A 21112-nucleotide genomic window follows, 5' to 3' on the forward strand; every position below is an offset into this window, starting at 1 on the left:
AGATTTGGAGGGGCTTGCCAATGGTCTTCATAGCATCTGCGCACACCCATGCCAGGTGTACAATCTAGACATCTTGTGATCATGTTGAGAGTGTCTGTCTGGCATGAATAGTTACAATCTTTCAGTTTTTCTGCCTCCACGTTTGCTGAACTTGTTTACACCTCAGAAGGACTTTCGCTAGTCTGAGCAAGAATGTCTTTGTTTTCTCCCAGTAATATACAGGTTAAAGGAATTGAAGTAAGGGACTTGGACAAATTAAATGAGGGGACTTGGAAAGTATATAGAAACAGGGATTGTAATGAAAGAAAGAAATTGGGAAGAACAGGAGCAGTTGCACTTGAGCAGGACCTTGAAGGACCCATGTTGTGTTTTGCCCCCAGTGGACTGAATGCAGTGCACACACAGCAGAGTAAAGATGTTTGTTTTCTGGTAGATATGGGTGCCTCTCACTCTGTGCTGCATGAAGATTTATTACCCATAGATGATTTTTTAACAGTAGTACGAGCTGCTGGTCTACAAGAAAAAGCTTATGAATTAAATAAAAAATGGAGGTAATGGTAAGGCAAGAAACAATGGGAGTAAGCGACTATAGCTGTAAACAACTTGCTGTATTTTGTTTTGTAGAGAAATCTAATTTAGTGGGTTGTTCTATTTTGTGAGCAGGTGTTCCACCTGGGCTCTGTGAAGCCTTGGGAGTCTAGAGTGTAAGAGAGAGAGCAAATGGTATCTGTTTGTGTCTAAGGGTAAACAGGAGGTTCTGTTTGTATGCATTGTTAACCTTATCACACTTAAGAAACCTTTTATCCTTTATCACTGTTGTTTGAGAGAAGCTAGGCCAATTAACTGATTAGAGGGACAGGAATTTGTGGCTCGTAATTGAATGGTATATAAGATGTATGTTGAACACAATAAACAGAACTATTTGGAGAACTGTTCTGATGCTACAAGAAACTGTGAGAGCTCTCTAACTCAACTGAGCGCCGACATATATATGTTTGTATATTTATTTTAGAACCATTTTTTGTTAATAAATGAGAAAAAAAAAAAAAACTCCAGTCTTTACAGTTGGTATAATTTTGTTTATAACTAAGAGTGTACTTTGCACACGCTTTTTTTTTTTTTTTTTTTTTTTTTTTTTTTTTTTTCCCAGACTTAATCAGAACCTTGACAGTAAGAATACTCTTTATTTAGAAGTCCTTATAGGTTTATCTTCTTACCAACCTTCAGTGTTTCCAAATTCTTATGAAATTATGTTGTTGTTTCTCAGAAGATTAGATTTAGTAAAATACAAACAAATGAGCAATCAAAAACTCTCCCAGCATCAACAGAAGGATATTTTTGGAATTAGTTGGCTGTACTTTGAAAGTTGCTATAAAATTCATAAATTGCATACATATTATAAAGTAAAAACAGACGAGTAATTGCCTTTTAGTTTCTGATTTGTATTTTATTAGGCATATGTAACTATGTTCTCCCTTTTTCTCTCTCTCTCTTTTTTTTTTTTTTTTTTTAATATTATTTTTTTAAGTGTCGGAACAGATGGAAAAGAAACTGAAATCTAACAAGCAAATTTAAATCTTACCTGGAAAGCTCGAGATGACTTTATTGTTGTGTTCATCTCTCATTTAAAGTGTCTACTAAAAATATTTTTAGAAAATAATCCCATTAGAGAACTGGCTTCTTAGGGTAAGGATAGCTTTCTGTTTAATTCCAAGGTAGAAAATGCAAGAAGGTCTCTCCCTATTTGTGTAGTTAAAGACCCCATTGCTTTTTGTTGTTGTTATTTGCTTGTTTCTTTTGTTGTGGTTTTTGTTTATTTGTTTTGTTTTAATTGCTGCTTTCCTTTGGGCATTAAATTCAGAAGAGTAGTCAGAAATTACTCATGAAACAGACTTTACCTTACGGGTCAGATTCAGATCAGACTGATTTCTTCCTTTTATTTCTCTTTAAGTAGAAAATAGTTTGTTCCCCGATGTATGAATTTCAAATGAAACTGTGAAGACTTCATCGATATTAATACATCTATCAAGGATCATCTCACATTAGTTATAGCAGTCAGTGCAGAATAACAACTTAGGTCTTTTCCAACCTTGGTGATTCTATGATTCTATGATTCTATGATTCTATGATTCTATGATTCTATGATTATAATGGACCAAAGCATTTTACATTGAAAAATTTAGAAGCACTAGTGACTGTTTTCCACTGATCCAGTTATGATAGTTAGAGCTCCACTAAACGATGAGGCTGTGGACTTGAATCTCATACTGACAACTTATAAAAGGTGTGTGTCTACTAACACTGTACAGAGATCTTTATTCAAATAAGAACAACATTATTCTTACATCTTGGCTTTCCTGATGAATCTCTGCTTTCTTGGTCCAACCTTCTTAGCTAGTTTCTTTCTAAATTTAAAAGTGCAATTCACAGTCTTAGAACAGTCTTTCCCCAAAATATGTGGTTCATCTGCAAGGCAGTAAATTCCTTTCCTAGCTAATGGATCACATTATTCTCCTATTTATTGAATTTACTGAAATCAACCACTACAACACGTGATAACAGACTCTCTCTTACCAGAAGTTATGTATCTTATATTACATACATAGATATAACTACATTGCAGAACTATGTTCTTATATTCTTCCCAATTTTATGTTATTTATACCAGCATCATGTACTACAACGTCTTTAATCAGAATAGCTTTGGTGACGCGATTCTTCTTTCCTTTAGAAATGGTTAGGTTGCACATATGACATACAGAATGCATACTCATTTTCTTGCTAGAAATATAATTCATCCATTGTCTGTGGACCTTTTACATGAAACACGCATCAATGTCCTTCCTAGTCAAGAGTTATGAATTTGGGTGAATGAGGGCTGCTCTGAAAGTAATGCCTCTTATTTTATTATATTAGCTCACAATGTCAGAGGCAGGTGTCAGTGGAATGGCAGAAGATGTTAAACCTTCCTGCCAATATTCTGTAACATTTTGTTGCTGTGCAATTCATGGCAGCAGAGAGGAGGTCTGACATAATGGAATCTGACATAGAAGTGCATATGAAACAAAGGAGTGGAATTGAATTCCTCCATGCAGAAAAAGGTTGCACCCATTGAGATACAATAACATGTGCTGAGTGTTTATGGAGACTAATCAGTGGATTCTAGCACAGTGAAGTTGTGGGTGCTGTCTTTCAGCAGTGTGTCAATGGTTTATGGGCTGATGTGGCCCCTTCCGTGACTAGCGGGGTGGAGGGACCCATGGATCTGTGCCCCAGAGAGAGATAAGGGAAAACAGATAGAGAGACGGGCCTGAAACAAAACAATGGGAACAATCTGAGGAGAAACAAACTAATCTATTAAGTAAGATATTGAATGCAAAGTAACACACCATAATACAATATAATACAATATAATTAGACTTTGAGCTAATAAATCAAATTAAATGAGAGAAAGTGTCTGAAAGCCTAAAGCCTTACTCTAATGTAGAGGCAAGACATGCAGTCAGGACAAGCAGAAGGAGGGAGAGCCTCGTCTCATGGCCTTGCCAGGGGCTTTATCTCCTCTCTGAACGCAAAGTCCCCTGGGGTATGTAGTTCTTCTTGGACAGGTATCCAGACCAGGAGAGTTAAATCCTTAACTCCCAATGTACTACATGATGTTATGATGTGGAATATCAATAGCCCAAAATCATAAAACCATGACACAGTGATAACAGTAAAATTAAAGACAAGGCACATTGCAGATGTCCATGCAGATTTTAACAAGCATGGCACACAGGTTTTTGTTCATGACTGGCAAAAATGCATAGCTGATTTGTTTGACTGTGTTGAAAAAGTGTTTTGTAGCTGAGAATTTGCTCTGTCAAATAGTGCTATTGTGTGTTTTTGTTGTATTTTTCAGGAAAATATAGGTATTACTTTCAGAGCGATTCACTTCCTTCCTTTTCCTTTCTCTTCTAAGTGCAGTAGAAACAATTCCTGCTGCTACATCTGAAAAACTGATATTACCAGACATGTGAAATATATATGGTGTGGAGGAAGTTACCTACAAGTATGGGTCACAAAAGCAAACAAACAAACAAACAAACGAATAAATAAATAAATAAACAAATAACTGTTTGCAATTTCTTCTCAAAAGCAAAAGAATAGTGGGATATAAGGCCATCTATGCCTAGTTAAAGGGTGAGAGCGTGTAACAGCAACAGAACAGAACAGCAACAGACTCCCCTGTAGTCTGAAGTGTTTATTGGTAACAGTGGTAAATACCGTGCATGTTGAGATAGATATTTCCAAGCAATAATTTAACAGATATACTTCCACATAGTCTACCTTTTTCTTCCCTGGACGATGTTTAACTAGTTTTTAATGCCATGAAAGATCAAATTGCAGGAGAGATCTAGATAACAACATTTTTCTCCTTTTTGAGAATGCTGAAGAAAATTACAGTGATACTTCTACTAGTGATGATGCTTTAAAAAGAGGGCAAGTCTCCTTTAAAAAGGCATGATGGAAAGGGCTAACATCCCCCTGCAGCTTTGTTTAATTCTTGGAAGCCCTCTTTAAAACTGGAGAAAGCCACTGTGAAGAGGTTAATCTGTCTGTATGAATCTGGATTCTCTAACAGAATGGTGTTTAAGTTCGTAGTGTGACTCAGAAGCAAGGAGCAAAGACACCTTCAATCTGAGTCAATTTATTCTCTTGAATAACTTCAGAAAGCTGTTTTAATCTTGCACCAGCAGCACAAAGGAGAAGCTGTGGTACATGGAACAACAATCTCTGTTAGTTACTGTAAGATTCTGCTAGAAGTAGAAAGACTAAGAGGTCTCCTTACACTGCCTAATAATCAGGACCAGTTATACCTCTGTTAAGGCTTTATATTAGGGTCATTATTATGTTTTTTTTACTTACTGTTCTCACTGTTCTGATTAGGTATGTGTTATGTATGTTCCTCTTAATGCCTCTAGACATGAATCCTAGAATGTGGGTTCAGTATTTTGTGACTGTGTCTGAGTAGCATTAAATATTCATCCACAAAGGGATGTAGATTTTCATTTGTTTGCTCTTACTGTTGTTTTATTCTTACTTTACTGTTGTTTTTATTCTTACTTTACTGTTGGAACTATTGGACAGATCTACTAAAATCTGAACAGAATGTTTAGAGGCATCTGCACAAATTTCTTCTCTACTTCTTTTTCTCCTTCCTTTTGCAGAGATTTTAACTCATTTTCATTGCAAGGAATCACAAAAGCTCAGAGGTTTTGTAACTGCTTTGCATTTCTACTTGCATTCCTGCTCTCTTCCCTAGAGAGAGCTTTCCATGCATGTCTCTTGAAATAATGATTGTTTGCTTCTGAAATACGTGTAATAGTAAGGGGGTACTTTATGTCTGGACTTATGAGTATACTGATTAAAAGGAATCAGATAAAGTCTTTCTTTGTCCAAAGGAGAAAAGTTAGAAACTGGGAATGAATAAAGAATCAATCAGTGATCTACAGTTACAGGAACTGATGGAAATTAGTATCAGAAGAATCCAGAGGCTACCACAGAAGTGTAACAATGAATGCAGTCCTCAGGGACTGAGGTCAAGTAGCAAATGCAGGAATTTTCAGTGAAAGAAACTCTCAAGTTAAGAGAAACACAGAAAGCATGTCACAGGTAAAGATAAGCTCTGTGTCCTGCTTTTGATACCGTAGTAGATCCAAATCTGGACATCAGCTGTGTTTGCTGCAGTGCCTCTTTCCCAGCCTTGTTTGGTTGAGATATATAAATCTCAGGAGAAACTCAAGAGCATCAGTGTATATCTGCCTTCTTCTATAGTTCCTTTTGCTAGGAAATCTAGAAATACATTATCACAGAGAGCATTTCAGTTGCTCATTACGGAAATTCTGTGCCTAATACATTCAATTTTGGGATAGCTTTTTTTCTGACCATTTTTAAGTGACTCAGAATTTTTTAAAAGGCAAGAGCCTATTTCCTGGGTTGACAGAAAGTGTGCAGAAATGGTTCTGTTAAGAAGAGCCTTCACTTTGACTATGTTGCATCCAGTTTGTTACTGGAAAAAGAGTGTAACTTGTGAAACTCATTCTAAACCATGCATGTACTTCTGCCTATCTGGAAAAAGAAAAGGAGAATAAAATATTCTAAAGTTCTTGCTTGACTGTTATTTCTGCTGTTTAAAAACTTGACTTTTCTCCCCGTCAGAGACATTTTGCTTTGAAGAAAGTTAATTGAATCAATCAACTAGAAATGTAAACCACAACAAGTAGAAAGTTTCAAACCCTCAGCTCTCCCTACCAAAATACTACGTAGTGCAAATGAGATCATAGTTGTCATTAATATCAGCTGACATAAAGTATGGGCCCTTAGATTCCCTGACAGGGCTTGTTGGTCCTTTAAAAATAAAATAAGAGCCAAGAATTCCCAGGGGTGATTCATGCATTTCTTTCAGACAGCAATGTCAAGATGAGATGGGTACCCAATTTGCCAGTGCCTTTCTTTCTGAGGTGACAACAGAGGAAACCTACTAAATTTTAATAGCTATGTTGTGATCACATCAAGTGCATTCTCTGAGACACAAAATACAGTATCATGACTTCTGTGCCTCACAAGGATGTTTTTCATCTGTCTGCAGGTGACTGCGAAGTAATCGTACTAGGACAAATCTTGAATTGTATTTAAAAAGAACAGTTTCCTGTAATTTTCCTACCTATTGGAATCACTTATAAACACCAAATATATACACTGTCAATAGTCTACATTCATTACATTGTTTCAGAAGGTCTTCAAATCACTTGTTTTGGAAAATGTGTATAAGAAGAAGGAGCAATATAGTACGGCACAAAAAAAATTATATTGTCTGAATTAAGTTTATGTGAGAAAAGAATCAAACATGCAGTTTTTTGTTCAGGATGATGAATGCCAATGAGCTTTCTAGTTCTAGCAGCTTTACTTAATTCTGATGCATACATTGTGGCTTCTGCTTATTATCACATGCATTCAGTGTCCTGCAAAATATGTGTCAAAGCAAAATATGATATATATGGAGATACATAGGAAGTCCTCAGTTATTTTCAGTTCCTTCTCTTCTCAAAGTTCAGTGCACTTACCAGTAGCCCTGAATGCTCTACCGTGACATCACTAAGTGGTAGTACAAGTTAGGAAGGCACATCAACCCCCAAGACTCTACATGTTATCAGCCATATAGTGACAGCTAAAAGCCATGAGAACATGACTTGTGCACATTTCAATAGAGTTGGTCAGATCAGCTAAAAGACAGATATTAGGGCAGAAGTATCCCTTCCATCTCCCATTCCTCACAAGGAATGTATTCAGGGACTGCATAAATGAGGAGCATTCCTGCTTACCTACTCAGTTGATAGGCACCACTATGGGGACCAGCTACAGGCTCAACATAGCCCATATCCTGTACTGGTAAACTCTGAAATTGTAGAAGCTCAGATAACATATAAAATGTAACAGAGACACTTACATGTGGAGTTTCTAAGAAGGAAAAAGAAGCACCCTTTTTTGTTCCATTCCTTCCTTAACTGTCTCTCCTTCCCTTTCTTTTTTCAGAATCACAGAACAAAGTAAAAAGTTATTGCAGAGGTTATCCCCCTTGTGGAGTCACACTTCTGTGTGCTGTGAACTGAAGGAGACAATGCTGCCTTTCTGACTCTGATTAAACTGAGAGAAGCTTGCAGCTCTGATTCTTTGGTCTTTGGTCCCACTTTCATGTTTGCGCTTGTCACATGTGATAAAGCTTTCAATTAATTTCAGTTTTTTGTGCTCTTCCGTTAAGAAGAAGTCAACAAGCACACTTTTCTCCTTTTTGATTTGTTCACTGATGTCCTTGGGAATGTCAGGAATCATCCAGTCAACCAAAACACTGAGGAACATCACCAAGTTCTGCAAACATAGAAACATACAATGAAAGAAGAAGGAATAATACAAAACACCTTCCCTAAAGCAAAACCAAACCTGAGCTATAGGTACGATGCACATATCAAGCACATTTTCCTGAAGTCACATAGTATTATATGGTTGATGACAGCCTTCTTTCAGAAAATCACTCACATTTGTAAGCAGTTCCATCACAGTGATAAGACTGATTTAAACATGTTTCCATCAGATCTAAAAAGGATTTGACTTGGATTCATCAAATAAATTGCCTAAGTAGTTAAAATAGTCTTATTCCTTACAGAGGTTCAAAGGTACTCAGCTCCCAACATCAAGTTTGTTGAGGCTGGTACAGAATCCATTACTGAAGAGCAGGATTACTGGAAGCATTTTCCTACACCATCATACCCATTTGGCTTTAAAAGTCTTGCAGGTCATGGTGGAAAATTACTGAAGTCAGAGTAAAGAAGCAGAAGATGGCAATATAAACCAGACAAGACTCTCAGGTACACTTAGGAATATTTGACAGATGAGAAGAAAAGACAGGCAGATTTCAATATCAGGGATGACACTGGTTAAACTTGTCAAGAGATCCCAGGTCAAGAAGGAGTACAGAAGGCTCTTGCCATTCAGAATATAAGCCATGAAAGCAAATCAGTGAACCAATGAACTTTCCATGCTGGGGCAGACTGTATTCTGTTGACTTGTAGAAAATAACAAAAGATCTCGGAGGATTTATTATTTCTGTTTATTTCTTGTTATGTGTAAAGAATAATGTTTCACAAGATAGAATTTAAGTGCTGACTCTGAGAAAGCCCACTTACCCAAAATGTTCAAGATCCTGTGCAGGCTATGTAACTGCTCTCCATGAAGGAAAATAATTCCATGAGGAATTATGCCACACAGCTCCAAAGGGAGAATATTTGCTGCAGCCTAACGACACCTCAGAAAGACCAGTAAACTGAGTACAAGCAAAACAGTTTGAATATTTGCAAGCAGAAAAACTCTATTGAAGATGGGCTTCTTTGGTACTTGCCTTTCAATCTCTAATCAATATTCCTGTGAAGAAAATCGCATAGCTTAACAGACTTACCTGAAATAGAATAACAAAAGCCAAGCGAGCAGATAAGACCGCCCAGTACTGTTTAGAAAACTCATAGTGATTTGGGGACCAAGGTGGTTCTCTGTAATCCTTAAACCTGTCAATGAAAACAATTCCTTTGTCACAAAATTCCAGCAATATTGTCCTATACCAACTGCTTTGATTAACACAATTTTCCAATCACAAAATCTAACAAATGAAATCTTCCAGATGTTCCTACTTTAAACTGTATTATATAATACAACTCTAGAATTATAGCTGGGCTATTGCCACTGAATGTAACCAAGAGCAGAATATTATTCTAGTGTTGGACATTTTTAGATTTTTCTGAGTTCAAAATGCGTCATTTATTTTGTAAATTGATCTCAGTATACAGGGAATAAAGTATTGAAACTTAAGCAGAAAACAATCCAAGGCATTCTCAGAAGAAAGGAGACAAGCTTGCATTCATCACACCTGAGTTCAATTTGGGAGTAAATTATCTAACGTAATATCTGACTCACATTCTTGTGGTTCCTGCCTCTGCATAAATGACAAGGCAAGCCACAAGAAAGGCACTTCCTAAAATATCTGACTAGCCTTAGATAAGATAAAACAGAGCCTTGGTGGCTTAGTGCAAAGACGATTAGTATCACCATGAATCATTTGGAAATAAACAACAGACTAACAGATGCTCCTAAATTGGAAAACTTTGCAAGTAGCAGGGAATATAGAAAGCAATAAGAAATACAGACAGAAAACATACTGAGCATAATCTGGGAACACATAAAATAATTAAAACAGCTACAGGATCTTTGAAAGCATAAACATTGAAAGTAAATGCAATAAAAATAACCTTCAGCTTGTAGTGGTCAGCTGGTTGGTACAAGTTTGAAATATAGCAAAGTATGGCAACAGGTAAGTATTACTTGTGAATATATATATACAGAAGGCATGATGGTATTGTGAGGTATTATCCCTTCTCTGAACAGCTCAGGTAAACCCACACCTAGAATTTTGCATTCAGCCATTCAGCTGTGAGGATTTCAGAGGAGAAAGAAAGAAAAAAATATGAACAAAAGAGATAAAAGGAACAAACTGAAAGGAATTCAGCAAAAAAAGTGGAGGGGCTGAGACTGATTCACCAGAAAAGATTAAAGAAGGGCACGTGTATTGCTCCACTTTGGGAAGTAACAACCACAGTTGAAAATGATAACTATGCAGAAATTTTGCCCTTAGGACTGACAGAGACAACTGAATGCTTTTCAGAGCAAAGGTACCTAGGTTACAACCAGTGATACAGAAAGCGAGGAGGAAGAAGAGGAGAAAAATTTAAAAGAGGTTTGTTTTTAATATGTGTAAGCATTACCTGGGTTGGGTTACAATGCAGTTCTACTCCATGCGTACACAATATCCCAGCATACACAGTATCCCAGCTTTCATTCTTATCTTATACTGGGTTTGTATTTGGCCCTATGCTATGCCTGCATTGTCAGATTTCCCCTCTTGCAATCTTTTGTACATGTAATCCCATTTGCTTCTCAAACCAGTGTAACAGGGCTGCAGTGAGGGCCAGATGTAGTTCCATTTAATTTAATATGCTTGAATAACAAAGCCGAGGAAAGCTACCAAGTTTGTTGTGGAATTAGTCTAGCACTATAAGCCAATTCCAGTCTTGGAACTGAGCAAAGGTTCACCTGGAATGGTCACCAGCTGTGGTGGACTTTCCAATTAATGTATTTGGAGACTCACAAACCATAACAGCATTGCAGGACATTAGATCCTGTGAAAATGCCACCTGGCCAAGTGGGAAATTCTGCTGCTTATAATGTTGAATCAACAGACAGCAGAACACTAGCAAATGATTAATGGTGAAAGGTGTACTGTCAGAGTTACAGACGAGATATGTGGGCCTTGGCTACCCATTTCCCTTTTTAATTATTTTGTAGCATGAGAAACTTTGAAGTTCAATAATCTAGGTTTTTTGTAATGACATACATTACTACATTTCTTGGGGGGGGAGGGGGAGGGAGGGGGAGGGAGGATGGACAGAATTCTTTGTATGTATTTTCTCTCATCTCTTCAATTCTTTGCTTTTAAAATGCTTCATTCAAAATGTATGCTATAAAGAATAAACAGTTGATGCTCCAAAGACTATTGAATTTAAAGACCAAACAACTCTTAATTCCATTTTAATTCCACTTTAAAAAAAAAAAAAAAAAAAAAAAGTAATCAATATGGTTTAAGAATAGAGAACAGAATAAAGAAAACTGTACACTGAAAGTAGGGAAATGTTGGGGAAATTAAGTGAAAACAGACAGAAGAATCAGGCATCACTTAGACAAAACTCATCTGCAGCTAGAGGTAAAAGAAATGCAGAGAAAGAAAGAAATATTTACCAAGTAGTTTATTTGTCAAAAAAGAAAGAAAAAATCAGAATTGTGGATTGTGGGTAGGTAGTTGGAACTGCAAATGAATCTAAATAAGCTGAGCTGTTTAGTCTCCTTTTTAAGCCGGTGTTTAACAAGAAATTGAAGACAGTGTTACTGAATCAATAGGAAGTAGTGTTTCATCAGTGCACAGGTATATAAGAATTGTTCAGGGAAAAAATTAGAATGCAGTACTGATCACCAGGTGTAGGTTAGACGAATCCCAGGGCAGTAAGGAAATTAAGTATTTCAAAGACATTTTATAAATTTGCTCAATATGGAAGCAGAGTTATGTTAAGGGAAAAGTCCTTGTAATTACCCCCTATCTTCTGCATTTTTTCTTTTCAGTGTAACCAGAATGTTTTCATGTACTCCATTATCATACCTAATTATGAAGATTAAAAGGACTAGAGTTATGTCTCATAACTTTGCAAGCTTTGCTTTAAATTTGCCTTCAGCTACACAGAGACCATTTTGCTCTGGAAAAAAAAAATACAATAATGTTGTGTGTCAGATTGGCACTACTGTAATTTTTTTTGGAAGCAGTGTCAAAGAGTTCACAGCATTGTATTAAATGCTGCTCAAAATCTTCAACGAATCTATTCTGTATTTTTGATGGGAGAGTTGGTTTTGGTTTGCTATTGTTATTTTTAAGATACTTTAATCTCTGGCAATGCCCGTAAAGAGCAAATTCAGGCTTATTTTAACCACGTTTATCTCTAGAGAACACAGAAACCTAAGAGAGGCCAACTTGTTCCCAACATACTTGCCAGAAGCAGAAAAACAGATTTTTTTTCCTGCTTAAGGGACAGGGCTTGTTGCCTGTCTCCTGGGACACTAGCAAGATACCTCGTGTTTTATCACAATCGTAGTTCCACACAAAGATGTGACTTTGGTAAGATGCAAATGAGGTGGCTGATAATGAAACAATGAATGGATATCTTTTCATAACTGTTTCCTGATAAGGGCACAGAAATACTTTCATAGTTGTTTCTCATTCAGAGTAGCATGTGGGCATGTTTGCAATCTATTTATTAAATCTATTTATTAAATAGTAGCACAGACCTGATATTCCCAGGCAGGGACTACTTTTATACCTAATATGTGTTATTCCCTTCCCGTATTTCACCTCCTCATTAAACCCACAGTAATCTGAGAAGTGTATTTCTAGATACACTGGTAGAGTCATATTCCAGAAGCAGAGTCCGGTAACTGAGACCAGGTAAACAGTTGCAAAGTTAATACAGCAAAGCCACAACAAAGTGAGAGGTTCATATGGATAGAGGAATTTGCCAAAGAAAAACACACACTAATTCTGTAATACAAATTAAAACGTGGTAAGAACAGAGAGCAATAAAGAGCTACACAGTCTTACTAGTGGGTGGGACAAGTATAGAGATGCTGCAGACTCTCGTGCTTAACATAATGCTAAGCAATAATTCATTGCAAATACTAACACAGGAAATAGCAGAGCTCACGGGAACAGAATAATGAGCAAAGAAAGAGGAGAGCCCTGAAGCTTAAGACATTTTACCTTGTCTACCACAAGTAGTTTTATATGCAGGAGAGCTTTTATTTTCTCTTTTTGCCTGCTCTCAGCTCTCATCTGACCACATAAGAGGCAGCCCAGATTCCTTCCCAGAAGTTCCTGACTGGGAATGAATTTCCTGTTCTATTATCTTTTCTTAACTGCCTAAAAGTTAGTAATCGTAACCATATGCACTCATCTAGCCTTTATCTGTAGTCAAAGTAAGCAGGTATGTACATTCCATAGGCATTCTTAAGAGAGGTGCCCAAGATAGATGGCATTTATTCTCTGCATTTACAATGCCTCCAGTGACCACGGAGGGAATGGAAAAGAATATTTTCCATGGATTACAGGCGAGACAAATACCACTGCTTAATATTAATGTGATCCTAAGCATGATTATATTTTGCCTGTGCAGGAGTGGAAGGTAAGCATGTGCAGACTACACCAACTTCTAGATTTCTTTCTCAAAAATGATTACATTCAAATATTTAAGATTTTATGTAAGATGGGTATTGAACAGATGGGTAGGTCTCATTAAAGAACTTCCTTCCACCCCTCCTCAAGCAATTTCAGCAAAACACATTATTTCCTAAGAAAATCAAACAATCATAGATGGCTTGGGTTGGAAGGGATATCAAGGATCATCCAGTTCCAACTCCCCTACCATCTGTAGGTTTGTAAGGCACTACACCAGGCTGCCCAGGATCCCGTCCAACCTGACCTTGAATGCCTTCAGAGATGAGGCGTCCACAACTTCTCCACACAACCTGCTCCCATACCTCACCACACTGAGTAAAAAATTTCTTTGTAACATCTAATCTAAATTTTTCTAATCTAAGGTTTTTTCTTCACTAGGCTAAACAAGCCCAGCTCCCTCAACCTTGCTTCATAGGAGAGGTGCTCCAGCCCTCTGAACATCTTTATGGCTTCCCTCTGGACCCAATCCAACAGCTGCACATCCTTCCTTTACTGGGGCCCCCAGGCCTGGACCCAGAACTCAGATGGGGTCTCACAAGGACAAAGCAGAGGGGACAATTACCTCCCTCTCCTTGTGAGCCACTCCTTTTTCAGTGTAGCCCAGGATAATGTTGGCCTTCTCGGCTGCAAGAGCACACTGTTGGCCCATGTCCTGCTCTTCATCCACCAGGACCCCAAATCCCTCACTGCAGGGCTGTTCTCAATCAGAAAAATAAGCATGGTAAAAATTGATTTAGTAGCAATTGGGAATGTAGTCTTAATTCAGAAATATGCAGTCATATAGAAGCAAGGGAACGTTTTTGGCTACTTCAGTAATCTAACTAGAATATGATCCCTTAAATAATCAATGAAAAGAGGTAGACTGCTCTAGAAGGCAATTTACAGAACTTAAGTTAAAAGCCTAATTACAAAGTAAGTTTCTCTCTTCACCTTCAGATGGTTGCTTGTCTTTACTTTTAGAAGAGTAAACTCAACAAATAAGTAAGACCAATTGTATTATTTATTTTTTTATTGAATTGAAATGTATAACTTTTTTTTTCTCTCAAGAACTGTAAGATGAAGAAAAAGCTTTGGCAAGAGAAGTGTGCATTCTAACTAGCTTTAGTTACAAGCATTCCATGTCACACTGAGAGTGTCTCTTAAAGATTTGTAGAAGAGATAGTCATAACTGCAATCCTATTAGAAAAATCTGGCTGCCTTAGAGATCTGCATCTACTCTCTAAATACAATTTATTTTAAAAGTTACAAATGCAGAAATACATGTATCACTGGAAGTAATAATGGGAGAAATCTATCCGTATATTGAAAACAGATTTGTCAGTGAGAATGAAGTCAAGTGAATGACAGGAAGAATTCTGAAGTTTTATTAAGAAAACACTCAATACTATCTTCAATAACTAGCAGTATTTTCTGCCAGTATCTCAGGATTCAGTGAAAATATATTCCAAGGAAAGGTGCAACTGATGTGAATTTCACCTGTAATATTTGTCTAATCATTCTGCTCTTCTTGGTAGTTAGTTTTGCAACCCTGTTTTGCCACTGATTTGAGAGAATATGCTGACAGATTTTCAGAATCCCCTTGTTTTACACTTCAGCAAAAATTTGATCCGTGAGTAAAACAACGAAAGCAGGAGACCCAAAATCTGAGTTGGAGAAAGGAGGTTGGGAAACATAGAGGTGAAATTAGTTTTGGGACTAGGAGAGTTACAGATGGTTTCTGTCAGAAACATGAAATTCAAAAACCATGGCATATATCAGGAATAAGAGAGAGGATGTATGAGAACATATCTCTGTGTCAAAACAAAGGAGACAAATTTAAGATGTCTGTGTAGTAAAAACTATATAAATTAAAGCTCTCTTCAAAGGGAAATGAAGGAGAAAATTTTGCAATGATCTCTTGTGACTGCAGAAGCTAAATACAGTGTGACTCCAAGTGAATCAGAAAGGAAAGTGAGCCAGGCTATTGACTACAACACTGACCATGGGGCTCAATTTTGAACAGCCTTCAGCTGCATCAGCTTGAAGCGGTTCCCTGAATTCACAGATATTTTTGTGGAAAAGCAAGGTTACACTGACAGTGTTGGAACTGTTATAGTGATTTCTTTTATAAACTGTAACTGTTCCATAACTATCTCCACAGTACAGTTTTCTGCTCTTCCTGAGGAGTAGTGGACTAGATATTTTCAACATATTTATTAGTAGTTGGCCCTTGTTTCCCTAGCCTGAAAAGATGAAATTTAAGCATAAGATCTGTACGTAAGAAACAGTGCAGGTTTTAAAGGCAGACAGAGCATATTGAAAACTCAAATCTCATAAAGTAAACACTGAGCTTAACAAAAAGGAAAGTCTGGTTCTAATTAGTGAGAATCTAGTTTAAAAGCTGAATTTTGTCCTTAATGAAAATTGTTTCTTGCACACATATGGAAGGGATTTTTTATTTGATTAAGTCTGCAAAATTGTATATTTTGCCTCTTAATGTGTGGGAAAACTCATTCTAAGCACCTTCTAACATTGGGAGAATAGTCTAAAAGCAGAATTCTTAGAACCAGCTTTTTAAGACACAAATATTATCAGTTCCCACTTGGGGAAACTTCGTCAAAAGAAATAGAAAACTGTCATCAGAAGTACTTTACCTGCAGAATAAAATATCCTGTGCAAATGGGGAGTTTTCTGGTTGTGTTCCAGCCTTGAGATGACTGACATTGAAGTATGAGAGCGTGTGATTGATGAAGCCATGCATGCTTCCATTTTGACTATATGCATATTGATACATAAGGCGTGGAATGAAATCAGATGTGACAGCAATTACAAAAGCCTGACACACACACACACAAATAGATGGAGGAAAAAAAAAAAAAAGAGACAACATGGTGAATCTGTGTCTAATGTGTCTCAGCTTAAATTAATTTAGGTGATAATTTTTGTGTTCAAATAAGTTTGGAAGAGTGATGAAGTGCAAGTTAAATGGGCAGACCTTGTACTGGGGTTCAATCACTGGGTGATCATATAAACACAGTAATTTGATTTGTGCCTCCAGGAGAAGGCAATAGTTAGGGAGATGGCATATATCTCAGATCATAGAGTAGCAAAAACAACTAATCGTTTTACATTTCTCTTAACTTTTTTTCTCTTTCAAGCCATTAGAAGCTCTTTAGCTTTAAAGTGTAAGACATAATAGCTGGTTGGTATATTCTGAAGCATAATTTGGTATTGATACACAGTGTCATCTCTGTTAAACCATTTGAGTGTAAATCATCCTCTACTCTCCATTCTGGAGCAGGACTTAAACATTCAGCACCACTGGATCTCATGCTGGAATGAAACTAGTGAGTAAATCAGACAAATGAATATCTAGATCACATCAACAAGAATTATCAGATTTGTTCAGAACTACATGTTGCTAAATAGTTCTGCATCAACGTTGTACATATGCAGAAAAGAAGCAGATCTGGGCATTCAATTTTTTTTTTCATATTGGGCATAGACCTATTTACATTTCTGTCAGCAAGACAGAAACTGATACTTAACTGATATTTAACTAACTGATATTTAAATTTTTTTTTTTTTTTTTTTTTTTGAGACAGTAAATAGTCAGGGATCATAAACTTGCAAAGTTATTCAGATAAAACCAAGAAGCTGCTTTGCTCATCCAGCACAGATCAGTTCTGGAAAGCCTGAAACCTATGCCTGACAGCAACTTTCATGGGTATGTGCAAGGCTGCACAAATATCCTGCCTTAAGTCTTGTAAGCTACTAACGCCTTAAGTGAACAATCTTTGACTTGTATCAAACAACTCTGCTTCTCTGGCGGCATTATAGTTGCCTAAGTTGTAACGATAGCTTACAAATTGATACAGAATGCTGCTGTGCTGGAAGTTATTTTTAAATAAATTAAATAAATTATATAGCACATCTGCACACATTCTCCTTTAGTAATGACAATTAGCTACATTTCTAAAGTGCTTTGAAATCTATGGATCAAAAAGTCACAGCATTGAAACTAAACTCCTCCACATGAGTTTTTTTTAATCATAAAGCATACATAATTCTTATGTACAAATCTGTACACCAAACATACAGGTATTCTACATATTAATCAGTCTCATTCTATTAAATAATATCCTTTCTCACATTTTATAGCTTTGAAAATGTGTGAGCCAACTGAAAAATATAAAAAAGCTACTCTTCCAGAAAAACTCATTCTGCGGGAAAAATTATTCCTCCATATTTGTAAAAATCAGAACAAAGAAATAACACTTGTTCTTCTATCTGGGGGCTAGAATGTACTTCTAGATTTTATTTTTACAACCTTTTTATTCATATCAACAACTATCATAGCAGAGTGACAGAAAAATTATGGCAGTGAATGAGTTGATAAATCTTTATCAACTCTCTGGAGTGTTGTCTGTTTAGATTCCATTCATATGAGTTATTTTTATATGAATTACTCTTCCTGTCCTATCTAACATAAGTATATAGAAAATGAGGTAAGTAAATGGTCATCTCCTTCATAATTCAGATTCTGTTTTACACTTCCACAAGAAAGGACTGGATAACTTAGATTTTATTATATTTTATAGCATTTAAGAATCAGTTTTACATCATGTCAGACAAATAAGTTAAGCTCCTAAAATCACATACTTACATTAATAATAACCGAAAGCTTTCCGATACCACTCAAAATGTTATACCAAATTCCTGTAAGTGAAAAACAGAAGTTATTAAGGGGTTTAGTAATATCTTTCTTTTTTTTTCCCCCTCCATTGAATACTTTGTATTCTCATCATTTTAATGTTTTTTCCATTACTTACCTATATCTTTTGCTCTTACTGTGTCTGGCCTCCTTAGTTCTGTAACAAACTTTTTTGCATCAAGCCTAACTTCTATGATATTGTTCAGAAGAGCAAAGAGTGGTGCCAGAGGAAAGGAGGCAACGAAGAGTGTGACAAAGCCGAACTGGATAACTGGAACAGAAACATACATTGTTCTCAGATATACTTTGCAAAGAACAGGTAAACAAAGCTGACAGTAAAATGTTGGTGAGCTCTGTGGGTGATAAAAACTGCAACACTCCACTTTGCAGCTGGAACACAGCAGTATATATTGGAAAGCAAGGCTATGAGAGAGATGAAGGTTTGTCACTATGTTTTATGAATGGTTCCTAACAGTCCTCTGATATTGCATCAACACAAGCCAACACAGGTAATAAATTTAATAAGGAACAAGGACTTTGCAGTGTATTCTGCTTTCCTATATAATCGGTTAAATGCGATGCTACTATTCATCTCCAGTTTTAACTGGTAAGAAAATGATACTTGAGGGAATATCACTGAGGAAGGAATGATACATGAAGAAATCTAAAGTAACTTTATTTCATCACAACTTCCTTTGGAAAATTTAGTGGCAATATGGCAAGAGAAGTGCATGGGAATGCTGAATATGGCCTGTACCTCAGATTGATCATCTGAGGTGAGCAATGAGTCAACCCTGGGAGCACAGGTGAAAGCAATTCACCTATGCTGCCAGAAGGAATGGAGCTTTGCTCCATCTCTCCTAGACGCCATTTAAGAACTGACAACCACTGGGGAAGGAACTCTTTTGGAGATTGCTACACTTGCAATTTTCTCAGCAAGCCCAAGACAAGGGTAAGCTTTCCATCCATTCATCTTAAGCATGGTAACCTGTTTAGCCTAATTTTCTTGTATATTTCTTAATTGAAACAGCTGTATATTCACTGACTATACACTTGGTGAGCCAGCAGGCCAAATATACTAAAAATTACTTCATGTCCTTTCTTTGGAATTTCTATAAATGGTCGGAGGAGAACCTTACCCCACTAGATAAAATGATTCTGGGTCAGATCCTAGGATTTGTGGGATCTCCCTATTATGAACTAGCAGTTATCACTGAAAAATAGGGTCCCCTACGCTTTATGGGAAATATCTCCCCATATTGCGTGGCAGACTACTTTCAGGAACTTAGGAAAGACATGCTAATTACAAAAGAATGACTATTAGCTGTCTCTGCAGTGACATGGCCACTATTAAATGCTTTAATTCATGCTGAAATGATACTTTAGCAAATGAAAACCAACTTTTGAGAGACCGTATCAAAAAGTTAGAGCAAGAACTTAGGGTATTAACGTGGAAAAAAAACAATTCTGCTTCTTTCAATAGGTCAAGTTTGTAACATGTCAATAAACAATGACCAGACTCCTGAATCAACAGACTTTGATCAAGAAGATGAAAACTCTAAATTAGATCTAAAATATCCGATTTCAGCAGATAGAGGTTCATCCTGTTAGAACTCAGAACACAAAGAAAATACAGGGTAGACTGGTAGGGGTGCTGCCTGATCAGTGGCCCCTTGCCCAGACTCACTTGCATATAACAGCCCAGCCATACACAGCAGCAGAATTGATGGCTTTAGTACAGCAAATTTGGCAGAAGCCTAGAGACCGCGTGCCAGCTTGAGACTGTGGGATTCTGTGGCAGAAAGTGTTATGGTGAATGGCCCAGAAATATCCAAGTTGGCCACCATGACTGTCCATCCAGCTCTCAAGCAGAAGTTATATGCAGGTAATCAGTGTCTTAATGAAAACTATTCTATAACAGAATGGTTAATGGTGGCCTGCTGTATGGTATGGCTGAATAAATCTGGTATACCTCTACATATAGGCATGTGGTCCTCCATGGAGGACATTCATAATTATATCCATGAACTAGATGTATGGAAAGCAATTTATGAAGACACATTTGATGGCCCTGACATGGTCACATTCTCAGTGGGGATGAGAGACTTAATTCTACAGCAAGCCCCCCTCCTATCTCTGTGGTACTTTAGTCTCTGTATTAAATCCCCTGGTGGCTTCAGAAGGGGTAGTCCAGCAGGCTGCCCAGTTAGTGGCTGACCTAGGAGAAACAGAACGCCTTCGGACTAGGTACAAAATTTGGACATTAGAAGAAGCCAAGGTCCTGTCAGTGATTAAACCAAGACGCCAGCTACTCAAGCTCCCCAGTTGGGACACATAAGGGTTTCCCGAAAACAAATGTTTAATGATTTAATTTGGGTTGGGGTTCGATTTGCTAAGATTGACCCCCAGTCCAACCCTGTCCTTATCCAGCTTTGGAGACTACTAAAGGGCAATCAAAAATTTCAGAATCTACCCTAAGAAACCAACGGTTTATAACCAAATTATAGAGAGAATACCAACAACAACACGGAACCTAGAAGATTTCATTGTTCCTAATAAAAAAAAAAAAAAAAAAGTCACTTCAGGGCCACGATGCCTGAGCCACCAGTAGCAAAAGAATTGGGCATAGCACAATTCACGGTGTGACGAGGGATGTTAGTCCCCCTAGGGTCTCCAGACCGGACTGGAAGCCCTATGTAGAATGAGCAATTTGTTGGTCCTGAAAAAATATTCAGAGAGGTATGGCATTATTGGACACTGGAGCAGGAACATCAACTATCTACAGAGATCCGACTAAATTTGATGGAGACAGAGTGATGATTGGTGGTTTTGGAGGACAGACTGTTCCTGTCACACAAACATGATTGAAATTGGGGGTTGGGTGCCTCCCACCTCAGGAGTACAAGGTGTCTATTGCCCCAGCCCAGGAATACATCCTGGGCATAGATATTCTATGGGGTCTGGCTCTCCAAACAACTGTGGCAGAGCTCAGACTTTGACAG

General features: G+C 37.2%; 1 protein-coding gene across 1 annotated transcript in view; it reads right to left on the reverse strand.

Moving 5' to 3' along the window:
* Positions 1 to 7626: 7626 nt before the first annotated feature.
* ANO2 (anoctamin 2) overlaps positions 7627 to 21112 on the reverse strand; it is a 160916-nt gene continuing 147430 nt past the window's right edge. The window contains exons 22-26 of the mRNA XM_042889949.1: positions 18229 to 18381; positions 18063 to 18115; positions 16051 to 16232; positions 8993 to 9098; positions 7627 to 7908 (exon numbers count right to left, since the gene is read on the reverse strand). Coding sequence (XP_042745883.1) covers positions 7627 to 7908; positions 8993 to 9098; positions 16051 to 16232; positions 18063 to 18115; positions 18229 to 18381 — 776 coding nt within the window. The remainder of the gene's footprint in view (positions 7909 to 8992; positions 9099 to 16050; positions 16233 to 18062; positions 18116 to 18228; positions 18382 to 21112) is intronic.

This window comes from Lagopus leucura, unplaced genomic scaffold (genome assembly GCF_019238085.1).
Source record: "Lagopus leucura isolate 7727_CA_CO unplaced genomic scaffold, USGS_WTPT01 Super-Scaffold_100159, whole genome shotgun sequence".
Classification (NCBI taxonomy): domain Eukaryota; kingdom Metazoa; phylum Chordata; class Aves; order Galliformes; family Phasianidae; genus Lagopus; species Lagopus leucura.